General features: G+C 49.3%; 1 protein-coding gene across 1 annotated transcript; it reads left to right on the top strand.

Moving 5' to 3' along the window:
• Positions 1 to 316: 316 nt before the first annotated feature.
• On the top strand, positions 317 to 1,963 carry MIND_00305100 (DDE Tnp4 domain-containing protein; the record flags this gene model as incomplete). The annotated part of the gene is made up of 4 exons (XM_037359910.1): positions 317 to 727; positions 769 to 1,073; positions 1,131 to 1,263; positions 1,307 to 1,963. The coding sequence occupies 4 exons, from the start codon at positions 317 to 319 to the stop codon at positions 1,961 to 1,963; spliced, it is 1,506 nt and encodes a 501-aa protein (XP_037222795.1).
• Positions 1,964 to 15,350: the final 13,387 nt, after the last annotated feature.

Below are 15,350 nucleotides of genomic sequence, written 5' to 3'. Positions count from 1 at the left end.
TTTGTCCCTGATCACCGAATATGACCAGTCATACAAGTTGAACAAGATGCGACACAGTGCACGTTGCACTCTCAGCCTTGCCTCATCAGTAGGTATGGTCAGACATGACCGAACGGGTGCCAAACGAGTGATGCCGAACAAGTCGCGTAGATTTTGTATTCGGTCCCGAATTCGCTGTTCTTGTTTGACCGCACCACCGAACACAGATGGTGAAGGGCGCCTGATACAGTGATACCAAGACACGCCGCTGCTGCCCCTGTGTGACGCTAAGTGTGACAAGGACTCCTATCCTCTTTCTCTCTCTGCATGAGTCGCGATGGCTTGCACAGACTCGCGTCGTGGACGCGTGGCAGCGCTACTCAAATCAGCAACGGCCTATGCTCGCCAACGGCAGCACCTGCTGCTCCGCCGCCGCCACCGCCTGAAAACACTGGGCTTATCTGCAGCCAGCCAACTCAGTATACTGCGGGCCTCAATTGGTCTTCCCCGCCGATTGCCCACCATCGACCTTGATGATAACGATGACTGGAGTAGTTCAACCAGCTCAACCAGCTCTGAATCTTCAAGTTCAGACTCAGATTCAAGTGTTGATTCATTTGAATTGCGTAATGAGCCACTACGAATTCCTTGCCACCAGTGTCGCATCCCGGGTGGAGTATCCCGCATACACCTTTGGGTACAAAGCCAGATTGACGAGCTATATGCCCAGCGATACAATGTGCCCCGAGTGCTGATCGAGCGGCCATCAAAATCGATACGATACTCCAGACATGTCTCAAAAAGTGGAAGCACAGCAACCGGGTCGCCTTCCGTGGGGAGCTTCGTATCTGGCCAACCACATTCGATAAACTTCTCCGCAAGATTGAGCACTATCCTGTCTTCACAAATAACTCGAATTCACCTCAAACACCTGTCGAGCTGCAGCTTGCGGTTGCGCTCTACCAATTTGGGCATGATGGAAATGGTGCATCTCTACAGTCTGTGTCATGGTGGTCTGGGCTGGGCAAGGGAACAATTCCACTATGCACCCGTCGTGTCATTACGTCCATTCTGGGCAGCGGAATGCTCGCAAAGTATGTCTGAATGCCATCCGCACAGGAGAAGGAGGAAAGTAAGGCATGGGTTGAAAGGACGTCGGGTTGTTGGGAATGGCGAGAGGGGTGGTGTATGGTTGACGGGACCCTAATTCCGTTAGTGACAATCCCGTCATGGTATGGACCTGGTTACTTCGACCGCAAGATGAACTACTCAATGAATCTTCAAGTGAGTGCTATCTACTTTTTTTTTCTTGTCTGACTTTTGCTAGGTTGTAAACCTGCCCAACCTCCAGATCATTGATATTGGCTATGGATATGTTGGCAGCACGCACGATGCAACAGCCTGGACTGGAACTCGGGTTTATCAGCAGCTTGATCAGCTTCTCCTTCATGGAGAGTTTATCTGGGGTGATGCTGCCTATCCAATCTCTCGGTGGCTGACAGCACCTTTCAAAAGCCCCGAACGCGAGGTTCCCGACAATATGATCTTCAACAATCATGTCTCCTATGTCCGTGTCAGATCGGAGCACTGTATTAGCTTTTTGAAGGGTCGACAACAGTCACTGAAAGGACTACGTCTCCACATCACGAACAAAGCCGACCACAAATACGCCACTCAGTGGATCATGGCTTGTGTAACGGTTCACAATTTCGCACTTCTACATGAGGCAAAACTGCGCGCTAAACGACCTGGCAACACTAACTATACTGCTGCTGAAGACGACTTATTCATTCCCAAGCACATACGTTGCAACCGTGGGCTAAATGGAGCAGCCGCAGGAGCTGATGCTATCTCAATTGAGCTTGAACAAACCTCAGCTGGCCAGCGTGCACGTCTTGCTGCAGGAAAAGCGAAATGGAATGAATTAAAAGGTTATTTACTCAATGCATTAGCTACACGTAGACAGCAACTTGGATTTGACTAGTGTCTACCATTGCTCCCCGTAGAACTGATTGTTGTAGTCCATGCCCATTGAGTTCATGTCGAAGGGTGTGTGTGATGGGGCAGGAGAGCTGAAGTCGGAGTTTGCATGTGATGGTCCAGGGGAGCTATGGTCGGACAAGCCAGCTCCTACTGGTGCTGCGTTGTCACCCTCCAGGTTGGCGTAGAGTTGGGGGAACCGTTGGCGAACACGTACAGGCCCGAACTTGTCCTCCAAATCAAGCAGCCTGCCAGCCCGGTCAAGCCTTGCATCATCTGCCTTGCGTTGCTCCTTCAAGACACGCGCAGCTGCCTGCCGAGCCAGCGCCTTTGAGTGCACTGTTCGCGCCCTCTGCTGCTCAAGAGCGGCTGCTGCCTCCACCTTCGACAGCTCCATCATCTCACACTGTAGTTTGTTCTCCTCCTCCACCATCACCGCAAGATCGGTTGCTTTCCCCTTCTTTGCTGGGATGGCACGAGCTGCAACGGTGGCTGGTGTAGGCTCGGGTTTGGCGGGTGTGTAGGGTGAGGGCCTCGCAGCAGTTTTCTTGCGTTTATGACCAGTTACAACGTCCTCTGATGGCTCATCATCATCATCAGACCCATCCGACACGCCGCCAGCAGCAGCGGAGGACTGGGAGTTGAGGTCTTCATCTGAATCCTGCTCCCCATCACCCTTGTCGTCATTGGCGGGGTTAATGGGCATCGACAGCTGCTCGGAGTCACTTGTGTTGCCATGCTGTTGCCAATGGCTACCGGGTTGTTCTTGGGATGGTGGCCAATGAGTGCGATAAGGGTCCAGAACCATAGGCAGTCCTTAGTTTTTGAGCCTAGAAAGAGATGTTAGTAAAGAAAAAGAAGGCGATATAGCTGCTGTACCCCATGCCGAGCGACGCTCATCATCTTCTGGCAGCTCCGCGAGCTCTTTCTTAGTCATTGAATTGCCAGCACCAGTCTGTGTCATCGTGTTCCGCAAATCAATGGCCTCAGTCGTGATGCTAGGATGAGTTTGTGAGTTGGAGCAACATGAGAGGTGGCTAGCAAGACTTACTTTGCAAGCCAATGCTTGATCTTGTCACCCATGACTGCGCAATCCTTCGCTTTACGACCCGGAATGCTGAGCCAGTCAAAGTACACCTGATGAGTTTCGTCGATGTTGCCAAAGAGTAATTTGGCGAGGTTGAAATGGACGTGTGTGACTTTAATGCCGCCTCCATCAGCTGTTGAGAGGTTTTTGCCCGAGGCTGGGAAGAGCTTTGCCTCAAACAGCGGCGTGCTGGTGATGAGGTTGACCATCTCCTTGGTTTTCTCCAGTTTACCATGGTTCTTGAAGCTGGGAAGAGGTAAGGAAGTGAAACCAGACCAATGGCACAACATACAGGTCCTTCTTGAGCTGCTCTGGTATCGGGCGGCGCCGCACCCTCATCCACCTTCCCCTTCCCCTTCCCCCTCTCCTTATCCTCTCCCTTAGCAAGTTCGACCTCGGGTGGTGCAGCACCCTTCCGAGACCGCTTTCTGGCCTTCTTGGTGGCGGAGTTGCTGGCAGCAGAGGGCGCTGGCTTAGGAGCCATGGTGGTGGTCGGAGTCAGAGTCAGGCGCAGCCGTGATGGCGGTGATGCGCAATGAGCCCATGTTTAGGGGCTTGTGGTGGTTGTTCGCAGGTGCGAATGAAGTGTGTTCCGGCCCTTGAGGCCGGAACGCAAGAGCGTCGTTAGGTTGTGACGAACGGATGCCATCACGTCTCCGTTCGGCATTCCGTTTGGCGTCCGTTCGGTCATGTCTGACCGTACCTAGTGTTCTCACCTTCCAAGTGAGATTTGACTTTTTTGTCTGTCTTCACTCCTTGGATTGTGGAATGGGGCATCTGAAATGTGTTTTTCTGAGTGGCGCCGGTAGACTGGATCTCACTGTCCTGGTTGGGACCCACTTACCTCTGGCATTAACTACTCGATGCTGCCCACAGCAGGCGGTATAAACACCGAGGCTCGAGGCTGGCTCACAATGAGATGATGGCAGAAATTTTCAACCTTGAGTCACAGCGCTGCGCATCACGAGATGATCTGCGCCTACGCGATGGATCGCAGGTTCCATCCCCACCCAAAAGACATATTAAATCCATTTTCGGCAGAGACGGACTATGTACAAGGGCCTGTCGTATACATATTCAAATACTGCCACGAACGAGGAGTCCACTTTCTGGGTGTTGTTAATCGGCATAACGGCTGCGCTCCCGTTGCCCAAGTACAAGTACCTCGGGCCATGCTAACGCCCAGTGGCGGCTTCCGCTTCGCGTCGTCATACATGCGGTCCTTCTGGTAAACAGGCGGACCCATATACTCCTTCAGGTTCTCCGGAGTAATAAGGACATGGGCCGTCTTGGGAATAGGAAGAAGTTTGCGCCCTTGCGTCATCACTCGTTTCGCTAGGAGCTTGTGGTTGGGGCTCCGTGTCGTGTTTAGGTGAGACAGCTTTAGTATCGCTATCGTTGTCAGACTCGCTCGGTGCGCCTATCCCTGTCGCTGTCGTCTGCTAAGACCAGACGACTCCTTGGCTTGACACCTCAATCACCTCCAAACGGATAGCGGAGAGGGTGTTGACGGTACAGACGAAAAGGATGGAGGAAAGGTCGAGGGGTATGTCCATGCTGAGCGGTTTGAAAACGACGAACTAAGACAGGAAATAAACGCACTAGCGGTCCAAAAAACACGTCGTTCTGCTCGGGGTCCAGCATTTCCAGCAGCGCACTCGCAGAGTCGCCATTGATGCCCCTGCCAATCTTGTCGACCTCGTCAATGAGAACGAGTGGGTTAGACGTTCCGACGCGTTTCAAGGGATTTGAATAATTTTGCCAGGGATCGCACTATGTTGTTCGTCAGCCTTAAGTTTAGTGTCCAACATATCACCGACTCAACGTGGGTCCTTCGATGTCCCTTGATGTTTGCGATATCGCTCAAGCCGCTAACGCTCAGCTGAATCGGAGGAATTGTCCCAACGCACGCGCGATCGATTTGTCAATGGAGGTTTTGCTGACACCAGGCGGACCAGTAAGTAGAAGAATTTTGCCTTGGACTTTCGGGTGATTTGGAGCGTGCGTGGTAGTGTCTAAAGCTCATTATTTCCGAGTAATGGAGGTAAAAGACAATGACATACCGCCAGAAGACGTTGTAGTTGTTGACCCCAAAGTTCCTCATGACTTGCCAACAGCCAAAAACTCGAGAATGCGGTCCTTGACAATCCGTAGTGGTCTGCGTCAAGAATAATATACTTGATTGGTGGGTCTACTGATGCCAAAAAATCTGCAGCATCTTCAAGTTCCGAGTTATTCTATTAATAAGTCAGCGTAAGTGTTTAAGAGGAAGCAAAAACTGACCTTAAGACAATTTGATTGATTCCAATCCGGGATCCACCATTCTCCGATGCGCATCTCTCGCGCTCGCGCTCCCCCTGACAAGCTTGAACTTGATACTTGTATCAGGCTATCCTCTACGTGTCTAATGCCGCGTTCCTCGCGTTCACAAACAGCGATGTCCACCAGAATATAGAGAATACGTCCAGTTCAAGTCCGGGGTGTTATGCACGCCTCCGGCGGTAAAATCCTGCGAAAAAGTGACTTTCGAAAGGCAAAAAGATGGCGCAAAAATGCTTATGCAATCGAAGTTATACAGGCAAATTCCCCCGTCGTTTTCACTAGGTGCCGGCGTTCCGCCGTCTTTGACCTTGCTTTGGTTATCATCATTACGTCACTACACTCATGTTCCTTTTCTCATATCGCTGAGCAGGGATGTATTTCTCATCGTTACACAGTTCTAATTGGGAGTTTCTATGGAGGGCAGGCTACCTACCTCGGTAAATCGCGGTTTCTTGTTCCACCACCTTAATAAAGCTGGTTTCAGCGCTCTTTGCATATAGCAGAAGTGTACTCACTTCCTTATCGCGTCGCGACATTCACTTTCACCTACGCACTGGGGCTCCACAATCGCCTTCTTCTTGAAGCAGATAACCAAAACATCTCCGTGAATTCGATGGTACCAAGGATTCGGTGGGTCAGGGTCTCGCAATGGATGCAAGATTCGGTTCACCCGAAGATCTTGTTTGAAAGACTGCAGAAATACCGCTATGTTGAGGTCGCCTTCGATGTGTATTCTTTTTGCCAAGATGTTCGCAAGCGTTATGCTTCCAGCCGCCATTGTTGGGGGACCAAAAAGGGGGAACTGCGGTGCGTTGTATTGTGGGTTTATCCAGGTGTAGGTGCGTAAGTCATCCAAGGTCTCATATACCTGAGTATGAAAATCGAGCGGTACAGGTACTGCAATTGCTGAGCGACAACTGGTCGCAAACAATAGGCCTGGGAAACACGCTGGGAATGCCTGTTTCACGTCACTTCAGCGCTCTTTCCCAATACTACGGTTCACCTACCGGTTCATTATACAAGATCGTTTCTTTCTTCCGCAAGATCCTGTCTAGTTTTGGGTTTCCCGTTTCCCTTGGCGTTATAGCATGTGGTGCATAAAAATCTTGTGTCGGTTGTCTGTAAAACGGACACAGATAATTGACACAAACTCCCCAGGACCAGGATAACGCGTAATAGCCTAGTAAGAATCTTTCTTTTGCGTGTTGCCCTATGGGATCTGAGCGAGTTGACCAGGTCAGAGTCAAGATGCCTCTTCCCCCCCTCAGACGCCTCACCACTCCAACACATTCTTGTGGTCGACACGCGCCCGTCCATCCTCGAGATGTGATGTTTCTCACCGCCACTTTTCGACCAGTCAGTGTGGTAAGATTTAGCATCCGATCCAGAGTAGCTGTTTCTGATTCGCCTCCTCCAGTTCGAATAACTCCGCCATGTCTCTTGAACGTTAGGTTATCCATGAAATGGCGAGGATAGATCAAGATGAGAGCAGAAGGTGTCAACATCCCCGCTTGTAATGTGTGTTCAACCTCGAAGAGCAGGCGAATAGGTATGGTCTCTTTTGACTCCGATATGGTGATTATGCGACCGTCGTTGGAGATCAGATAGGTTTGACGAACTCTCCAGGGTGAGCAGTAGCTGTACACTGACATAGGTGGGATGCGTGCGTAAGGTATGGCCCTCGGTATTCTTGGATTGCCGCTCTTTGAAGAATAACCCAGTTTGCGGAAGAAACCGCAGAGAAGGTCTGTCCCGCCTAATCCAACTAGTATGTTAAGATCGTTGGGCCACCAGTTTGGGTTGCTCTGTGTTATCCAGAATAAGGACGATCCGCTGATACCACCATTAGATGCGCGTAATATGCGCCAGAGTAACTCTCTTGCACTGGGTTCTATCGCAAATCTCGCCAACAGCACTTGAACTCTGTGTGTGAAGACGTCCTGTGCTACCAATCTCATCCCTTTTGCAACCCCACGGATTGCTAACAGCGATGCGAACGATAGCAGGTTGATAATCGTGAACTGGCAGTCATAATCCAGTCTTTCCATTCTTCGATGCTTGCTTGCGCTAGTGTGTTCAACGGAGAGCAAATGCGAGTGAGTGGGGACTTTTTTCATTCAAGCGTTGTCTTTAAATACTGCGCTACAGGACGCAGGCCGCGTCACCCTTCCATGGGCAGTGTTTGTTCTCACATGACCCGTACAGCCGCCACAAGACCCGTGATGATTGGCCAAAATCACAGGTTTCCTCCCCCGCTTGATAGTGAAACTGACCAAATCCCTTTAATCCAGCCATCAAGCGCCATACTCTGGGGCATTCTCCTCCGCAAGATCGGGTTAACTTGCTAGAGTCAGTCATTAGTCGAATTTGCCTTCCTACGCTCATCGCATTCATCATATCCCATGCCATGAATTCAGTCATGATAGGACCACTAGCCCATCCTGGCAGCGCCGCTCTTTCACCGGTCAATTGGGGATACGCGGCGTATATGACTCGCCGCGTCATAAAGTTCATTTGAGCTGTGACTTGGCTGCCAAACAGTGGTTGGGGCAAGCACTGCGTCGTCGTTCCTGTCACTGTAATCAGCATGCCCTATGAATTATGGTGAGTTTTCGCTGGAGTTGATTTCGATTTACTTACTTCTCTCTTGAAAGCGGCAAAAGTGCGCACATGGTGTCGGATTCGACTTGGAAGTCGATCTGCGTTAGACCTATTATGACGTTCTTTTAGTCTACGTCGAGGATCAAGAAGACATCAATCACCATCGAAAACCCATGGTTTCAAGAAGTATTTTGTACCACCTTTGGGTGTGTTGAGTGACAACAACGATGTTCAGGTTAGTGATGTCGACTTCGTGGTCTGTTTCCGCTGACAAGGTCATTATTGCCAGCGGTATAGAGCCGACAATAATGCCGTTGGTGCTTTCCAAAATATCCAAAAATATCCTGGTTGCTGTTTCACGTTGCTTGGAAGGTGCTTCTACGCCAAGTAACACCTGTCCAACTCGCCGAGAAAGTCTTCTGAAAGTCGTTTGTTGGGCTATACTTCGCAACGCAGTATTTGTATGCGACAAGCGCACTACTTCTGGCCAGAAGCAATATTGCAAGATGAGGCTATAAGTCTCGCGTGACAGAGGAGAGGAGAGGCTGGATTCCATAGCTCGCTTGCTTTACAAACTACCGACTCAGATTATATAGCGGTTTATTCTAAATATAGTCGGTGTACTTCCTCCCGAGAAGATCTTCCTCCACGAGACTGTGAGACGCGTCAGCTTCGGCAGGGTCATATTATGGCTGACGAGGTACCTCCGAACAATTGAGTTAGCAACGTAAAAGTCCCTTTGAGTCATGTCGGAAACTCCCATTTCATACTTAGATTTTGTTCCGTGATGCGCTTCGCTCCGACTGACCACAATATTCCCATGCCAGAATACCTCTGAACCTGGTGACATCATGGAGTCAACTACCTCGTTCATCGGGTGACTGATATCAATTCTCCGTAAGTCTTTTCTCGATTGAGGTGTTGCGAATATCGTGTATGATCTTTTAAGAGGTTGTGGATCGTCGAATGGCCAATGATGGACAGTAATAGCTTCTTCGTCTTGGTCGATGCTATAGGCAGCCTCTCCTCGACCTATACCTTTCCATCGAGCGATATCAAGATCGTAAGGACTGAGTGGTTCGTCGATACCCAAGCGACCGGGTACTTGTACTAGTACAGGCCTGGTACCACCCGTTGGGTATAGCAAACAAGTGTAGGTCCTTTTGAATTCCTGTTTGATTTGTGAGCTAGCGTTCTCAAATTGCTTGGGATTTTAACTGGTTGGTGTTGTGCGATGCTTGCTGCCACTTTGCGCTGTATTTCAGGGGTGAAAACTGGAACTGTTTGGGTGAATGCGTTCATGGAGGTTTTTGGCCAGGGCGACGTCTTAATTGAGCTCTTTTAAGTAATTCTATTACCCGGTTTTTTCCACCCGGACCTGTCATCTTTCGGGTGCCAAGCGTATTTGTGCTGTCTAATCAAGAAGCACGTGCAAAACTTTCTCCTGGGATACGCAATCGTCCTGATGATGCCAATGAATTTATGCAATCGCTTCTACGCTACCAGAAGGACTAATAGAATTGCGTGGCCTGCGTCGCGTGCCCGTCCAAAGTTCACCGACCTACACAAGCTGGCTGTAGGAAAGTGTTTTATGGCGTTTCGCGAAGTTCTATCTCCCTGCTCCATCTTCACTTTCACAGCTGCGCTCCGCGTCTTGTTGAGCGTGACCATTCCATAACTTCCAATGTCTTCTTTCTTCCCATTCAAGTCCGGGCCAATCACCACAACCCGTACGTTCGTTTGACCAGTTTCCCAACTTTTCTGCGTCGTGTGATCTAGATACACGTCCATAGGTGTAGTCGGTTGGCTTGTATTAGCTTTTCTTTCCCTGAATCCAGGTGAACAACCACTTCCTTTCCTAAGTCTTGGGGTTGCAGCGTTTTTTCGAGTTCTACGTAGCCCGTTAGCCCCCGCTTCACTGCTTCGATGCTCGTAATCCTGGTGTTTCGAGTCCATTGGATTTTGACGTCCAGTCGGCGGAGAGCAAGTCCTTCTTGGCACAACCATTGGGTATCAACTCCGTTGCTTATGGAATGGTTTGCCCTTCTTTCTTCTGACTCTTCGGAGTCAACAACCTTAGCATTTGCGGCCCAAACGCAAACCTGTGTTATTGTCAGCGCAATAATTCACTTTTGATCAACTCTTTATACCACAGTAAGACGGGGAACTTGAGCGTCTGGTTCTATAATCTTTTTACGCTGTCTTGCAGTTAAGCAAACGCAGACTTGTTTTCCTTGTATTCTTACCACTTGGACTAACAACGCCGCTACATTCTTCAGGTCGTTCGCAAAAAACAATCGCCGCTTTACTTCTCCTACACTTCCTGTATGTCGTCCGCGAGTTACACGCACGCAGTCTCCATTTGTGAAATATCGTCTGATTGCTGGATAACTCGTCGTATGCACTTCCAAATTTTCAGCTGCTTGTACTTCAACAGAGGAAGTTTCTTGCGTCTTGATAATATTCAGGACGGTACCTCTCTTTCGTTCTTCGAATTCCACAATTTCTCCCCTCGTAAGTTCCGTTCGCTCGCAAAAATGTGACGATGAAGTAAATTCAAAGACACCAGAGCGGTGTCTCTTGCTTCTGGAGGTTCGATTATTGTTTGGACGAGGTTGCCAGCATCTTGGGGAATTGGTAGCCCGTTTATAGCTATTCGCACACGACAGGTGTTTTTATCTGGCTTGTCGCAAAGGTATCCGGTCTTGAATTCTCCAGTTGCGGGTATGTGATAGGCTACTCGGTCCCCGGGCCATAACGGTGCGACAGATGGTGCAATAAACATATTGAGGAGGAGAAGGTGGTTGTCGCAGGTTTCCCAGTCCTCTAGTTCGTCTGGCGGAGGTCCTTCTTCGCTGTGTGAAGACCAGTCCTTGATGTCTGTCCATGCAGAGCACTTGAATGGACATAAGAAACCCCGGCTAGTCTTCGCTATTAAATACAGCTCGTTATAGGTCAAGATCCATTGACCCGCGCGCAGTTCTCCTACATTATACAGCAGTTTACGCCAAGTGCAGCTTGTGGGCGTTGGGATTCCGCACTCTTTAGGGTGTACTCTGGTTATTGCATCTGAGCGTGAGGTGCTCGCTGCTCTGAGTAGTCCATTTCTTCAGTGCACTCTTTTCTGAGTAGATTACTTACGGATGCAGTCTTCTGCGCTTATTTTGGGAGGTGTTCAAATAGGCTTGTCCCGAAAAGCGCAACGACGCCAAATCTGTGTCGTTGTTTTCCAAACGCAGAGCTGAGACATAAAATGTCATATGTGGAGAGTTGGGTGTTTGCAACATAGATGCTTTCGCCAGCAAGAAAGCAGTGGTGGTGGTTTATAGCAAGAGGCGATCCTTTTTATAGCAGTGATCATGTGATACCCTTACAGGACTACAGTCTACGATGTAATGATGTAATCATTGGGTTTCTGTGGTCAATCCCTCTAACCTCTCGTCTTCTACCCGCAACTGAGGAGATGGATGTACAGTAAACAGTTTGGCGTCGAAGCCTCGCAAGATCCGAATGTTGTCCCGTCCATGGCTTCTCGATAGAGCGACGTATGCATTGAACGCAGTTAATCTCCCCGAAGGAGGTGGTCCCAGATCCACAATCACATAGTCGATTGTTTGTCCTTGAGATTTGTAGTCCGTGAAAGCGTAGCCAGGCGTTATAGCGTATTGCCTTCTAGCTATTGTAGTGGTTCCCTTTGGGGTTTTTATTTCGAATCTTGCGATCGAGGGAACGATGGGTATAACTCCCTTTTCTAATCCTTCGAACGATGGAAAGTTACTGTGGAAAGGTTTGAAGAGGACGACTGCGGGTGGATAGTGAAGAATTGTCTCGCCAGTGATCTGGTGCTCTTGGAGCGGTAGCGTTTCTCGCGTGTCCATTATGATGTCAACAACGATGCCCCGTGTACCATTTGCTAGCTCTGCCTCCGTCGAGATGTTCCACAACACCATCGCTTCCATTCCGATTGAGAGTTTCACTTGGTGGACCAAACGACTTGCGTTTTTACTCGTTGTTCCAGCCAAAACGTATCTTTGCCATTGGTCCAGCGTTGTACCGGTTTTACTGACGCGATCTTCGCTTTCGCAACAGTATATGCGCTGGCCTGTGCTGGAAGTGTGCTTTTTGAGGGATTCGTTGTTCCAGAGTTCTCGAACGCTGTGTCGCGGTGTCACAAGGAAAGCTTTATCCCACGGCGGGGCGTCCCAGTCGACTGGCTCACATAAGGCGTCGTCGACGATTAAGCCTTTTAGTAGAGCAATATCTTCCTCGGTACATTCACCAACTCGTAACCTCTTCAACAATGCAACCCATGTTGGGTCGGTAACTCGACGCTGCTCCGTCAGAGTTACCACCGTATTGAACTGATGATAGAGCATGAGCCCATCGAGGCAGACGTCGCCAGTGTGCCAAAACAAAGCTTGTTGGAGGGAGCCCACTGGTGGAAACTGATGTAAATCGCCTACAAGTATGATATTCACTAGCCCGAAGGCATCTGTCTCCTGGGCCTCGTGCAAGTCTTGTTTCACAACACCCATGACTTGCGAGAGCAGTAACAAAGTCCGTTTCGTCAGCATGGAAAACTCGTCTATTATCAGATACCTAACGGGCCCGATGTTTCGTTGCCGTTTCAATTGAGTTGCTCCAGTAGATCGAACTTTTGTGCCCTTGATTGATATTCCAGCCCAGTTGTGTAGAGTTTGTCCACCAAAAAGCGAAGCACCGACGCCAGTCGTGCAAGTTAGCGCTAAAAGGTGGCGCTGTCCCGCGTCCTCGAAAGATTGTGCAATCGCTTTGAGGACCACGGTCTTGCCAGTGCCCCCTTCGCCTCGAATTATCATCAGAAGTTGTGCAGGATTGTTCCCTGTCAGCGTTTGATTGAGGTGGTCGATAATTATGTGGTGAGCACGGGTTTGTTCGGTGTTTAAAGTAACTTCAGATCTTGTGCGTTGGTTGGGAGTGATATCTATTATAGTTGGTTCCTCGTGGTGTTCAAGCCAGCGGCTTTGTCCTGCGCTTCCCACATTTTCGCTGAACAAATCGATGCTCCCCGACATTTGCTGTCCAACATTTATGGGTGCGGTGTCCACAAAGTCAGGATTGCGCGTATAAACCGATATCCTCTCGCCCCAGTCGCGGTAGGTGACCATATCTTCCAATGTCGCTTGTTTTATCGGCGGTCAAAAGTCTGGGTTAGGGTAATCTGAAGAGAAAATGCCGCTTTGTAGAGCGATGTTTACAGCTTGCTGGCCGTATATTTGTTCCCGCATTGCCCCGCGGTTCCGTTGGGCCTCTTGTATTTCAGCTTCTGTGGGTTCATGAGCCATTTCAGTGGTTTTCGGGTTGTCGATTCTTTCGGAAGACGACAAAGGATCGTCACTCAATTGCACATGGTGGGCAACATCCTGGGGTCTTTCCATGGTTTCTTCATCACGACGTTGAGAAGCTTTGTCTGAACATTCGTAGAAGTATTGCACATTTTCAACAATTCGGGATTGGTTGTCCGACATAGTTTCTTTGAAATTTCGAAAGGCTTCCGAAAATGTGGGAAAATTCGATGGTAGATCTTGAAGAAGTCGCCAGGGTTTCAGCAGTAGTAGCATCTGCGCGCTATAATATTCCCCTTCGCCGTTTTCGTCAGCGCGAGGGAACCATCTTCCAATGAAATGCAAGTTCATTTCCTGTCCTGCTGCACGAATTACTCTGCATCGATTAGTTCCGCGAGAAGCCGTTTGGTATGCAATGCGAGTGCTGCTCGGTCTTCCTACTGATTTTTTGGGTCGTTTTGCAGTCGTTTTTGCTATGTCTGTAACCATTAAATTTCCACTGGTAGCAGACAGGGTGCGTTCGTGCTCGTCCAGCTGGTAATCAATATCCATACCATCGTTCCTCCTGGTTGTTCCTTGCTCATCATCTGACCCCTCTTCGTTCTCCAAGCTCTTGTTTGTTGCCGTCTGACCCTTTATTACTTTACCGTCGTAGGTCTTTGCAAAGTAGTCGTAAAAATTCATGGATTCCAGTTCGATGCCGCGGTCTTGATACTCTTTGAGTTGGTCGCGGAGTTTGAGCTTTCCTTCTGAATCACGAGTCACAGAGAAGGGAGTTTCCTGCGGGAGGTTTGTCCATGATTGGGAAGTGAGCAAACGAAATACCGTGAAACTTTCTCCGAAATCCTCCATCATTGTGGAGAGGAGTCCCGTTGACGAGCTATTGAGTGTTAACCTTGGGTTAGTCTCAGGCGTTACGACTCACGAAGCAGCCGTGATAAATGGAAAAGCCCGACGCAATTGGGTTGTGATGCGATCCCAGTATATTCGGACAAAGTTGTGTGAAATGTATCTGTCGCCCCATCCCATTAGATAGCTGATTACTTCGGGCCCACTGAATTCGTGTTGTCGACTAAGTACGTTAGCACATCCTTGGAGAAGTCGCTTGTTCTTGTCAAGATCTCGTTGTTGCTTATCGGTGATTTTCTGTTGAAATTTGATAGCTGACGCTAACAAGGCGGAGAAATTCGCTGTCTGGATTTGGCGTTTTGCGATGTAGAGGGTGATATAAAATGTAATGTCTTTCGTTTCGGCGCCGTTGGTGACGAGTTTGATATCATGGTTAGCTCGAAGGAATTGTAATAAGGGAGGATTCCACGCATTGATGTATGGGTAAAGCCTTTTTGGTCCCCAGTCTCCTGTCTCTGTGGTCCAGCTTTCGTAAGACAGCCGCCAAGGAGCTCGTCGTTTACAGACTAGTCGCCCTTGTTTAACTTTCAGACAAGTATACGTCTCACACTTGTGTGTTTGAGTTGCTCGCGCGATTCGACTTTCTGCTTGGGCAGCTCGGGACTCGTAATCTGGTTTTCGTGGATCCTCTGGTCGACAGTAAGCGATGTTTTGGGCTTTTCGCAGCTTCATCAACGATTCGGCCGTTGTACCCTCTATATGCGCACGAATATTTCTATCGATAAACTCGCGCATCTTTTGCCTGAATTCTTTCGACAGCAAGGCTACTTTCATGGTGCCCGCATCAGGTGCTCCACGAAGCCACAGTAGCAGATGAAGATGCAATGCTCCACGTGCTTGAGCTTCCACTGTCCCAATGTAGCCATTTACAACCCCCAAGATTCCGCAACGTCGGGAGACGGAACCTCTAGCGTTAACTGTAATTCCAAAAAGTTCTTCCAGTATCACGCGTATCAGCAGATGAAAGTACTCAGCGGAAGCAAAGGGATCTGCCGCTATATGTTGGGCGCGTTGCTCGCTCATCGGCCCAGCAGTGGAAATGAAGTTGTCCAAGTCGATCTCAACACCCGCAAGAACTTGTGCAATCGGGTCACCGGTATCGGATGGATTAATTGTTATCCAAATAGTAGGAGGGTTGAATCGTAAGG

Source organism: Mycena indigotica (assembly GCF_014461135.1).
Source record: "Mycena indigotica strain 171206Taipei chromosome Unknown Mind.scaff0003, whole genome shotgun sequence".
In the NCBI taxonomy this organism is placed as follows: Eukaryota; Fungi; Basidiomycota; class Agaricomycetes; order Agaricales; family Mycenaceae; genus Mycena; species Mycena indigotica.
Note: the sequence above shows the minus strand (reverse complement) of the source record. Positions and strands in the feature narration are given on the sequence as shown.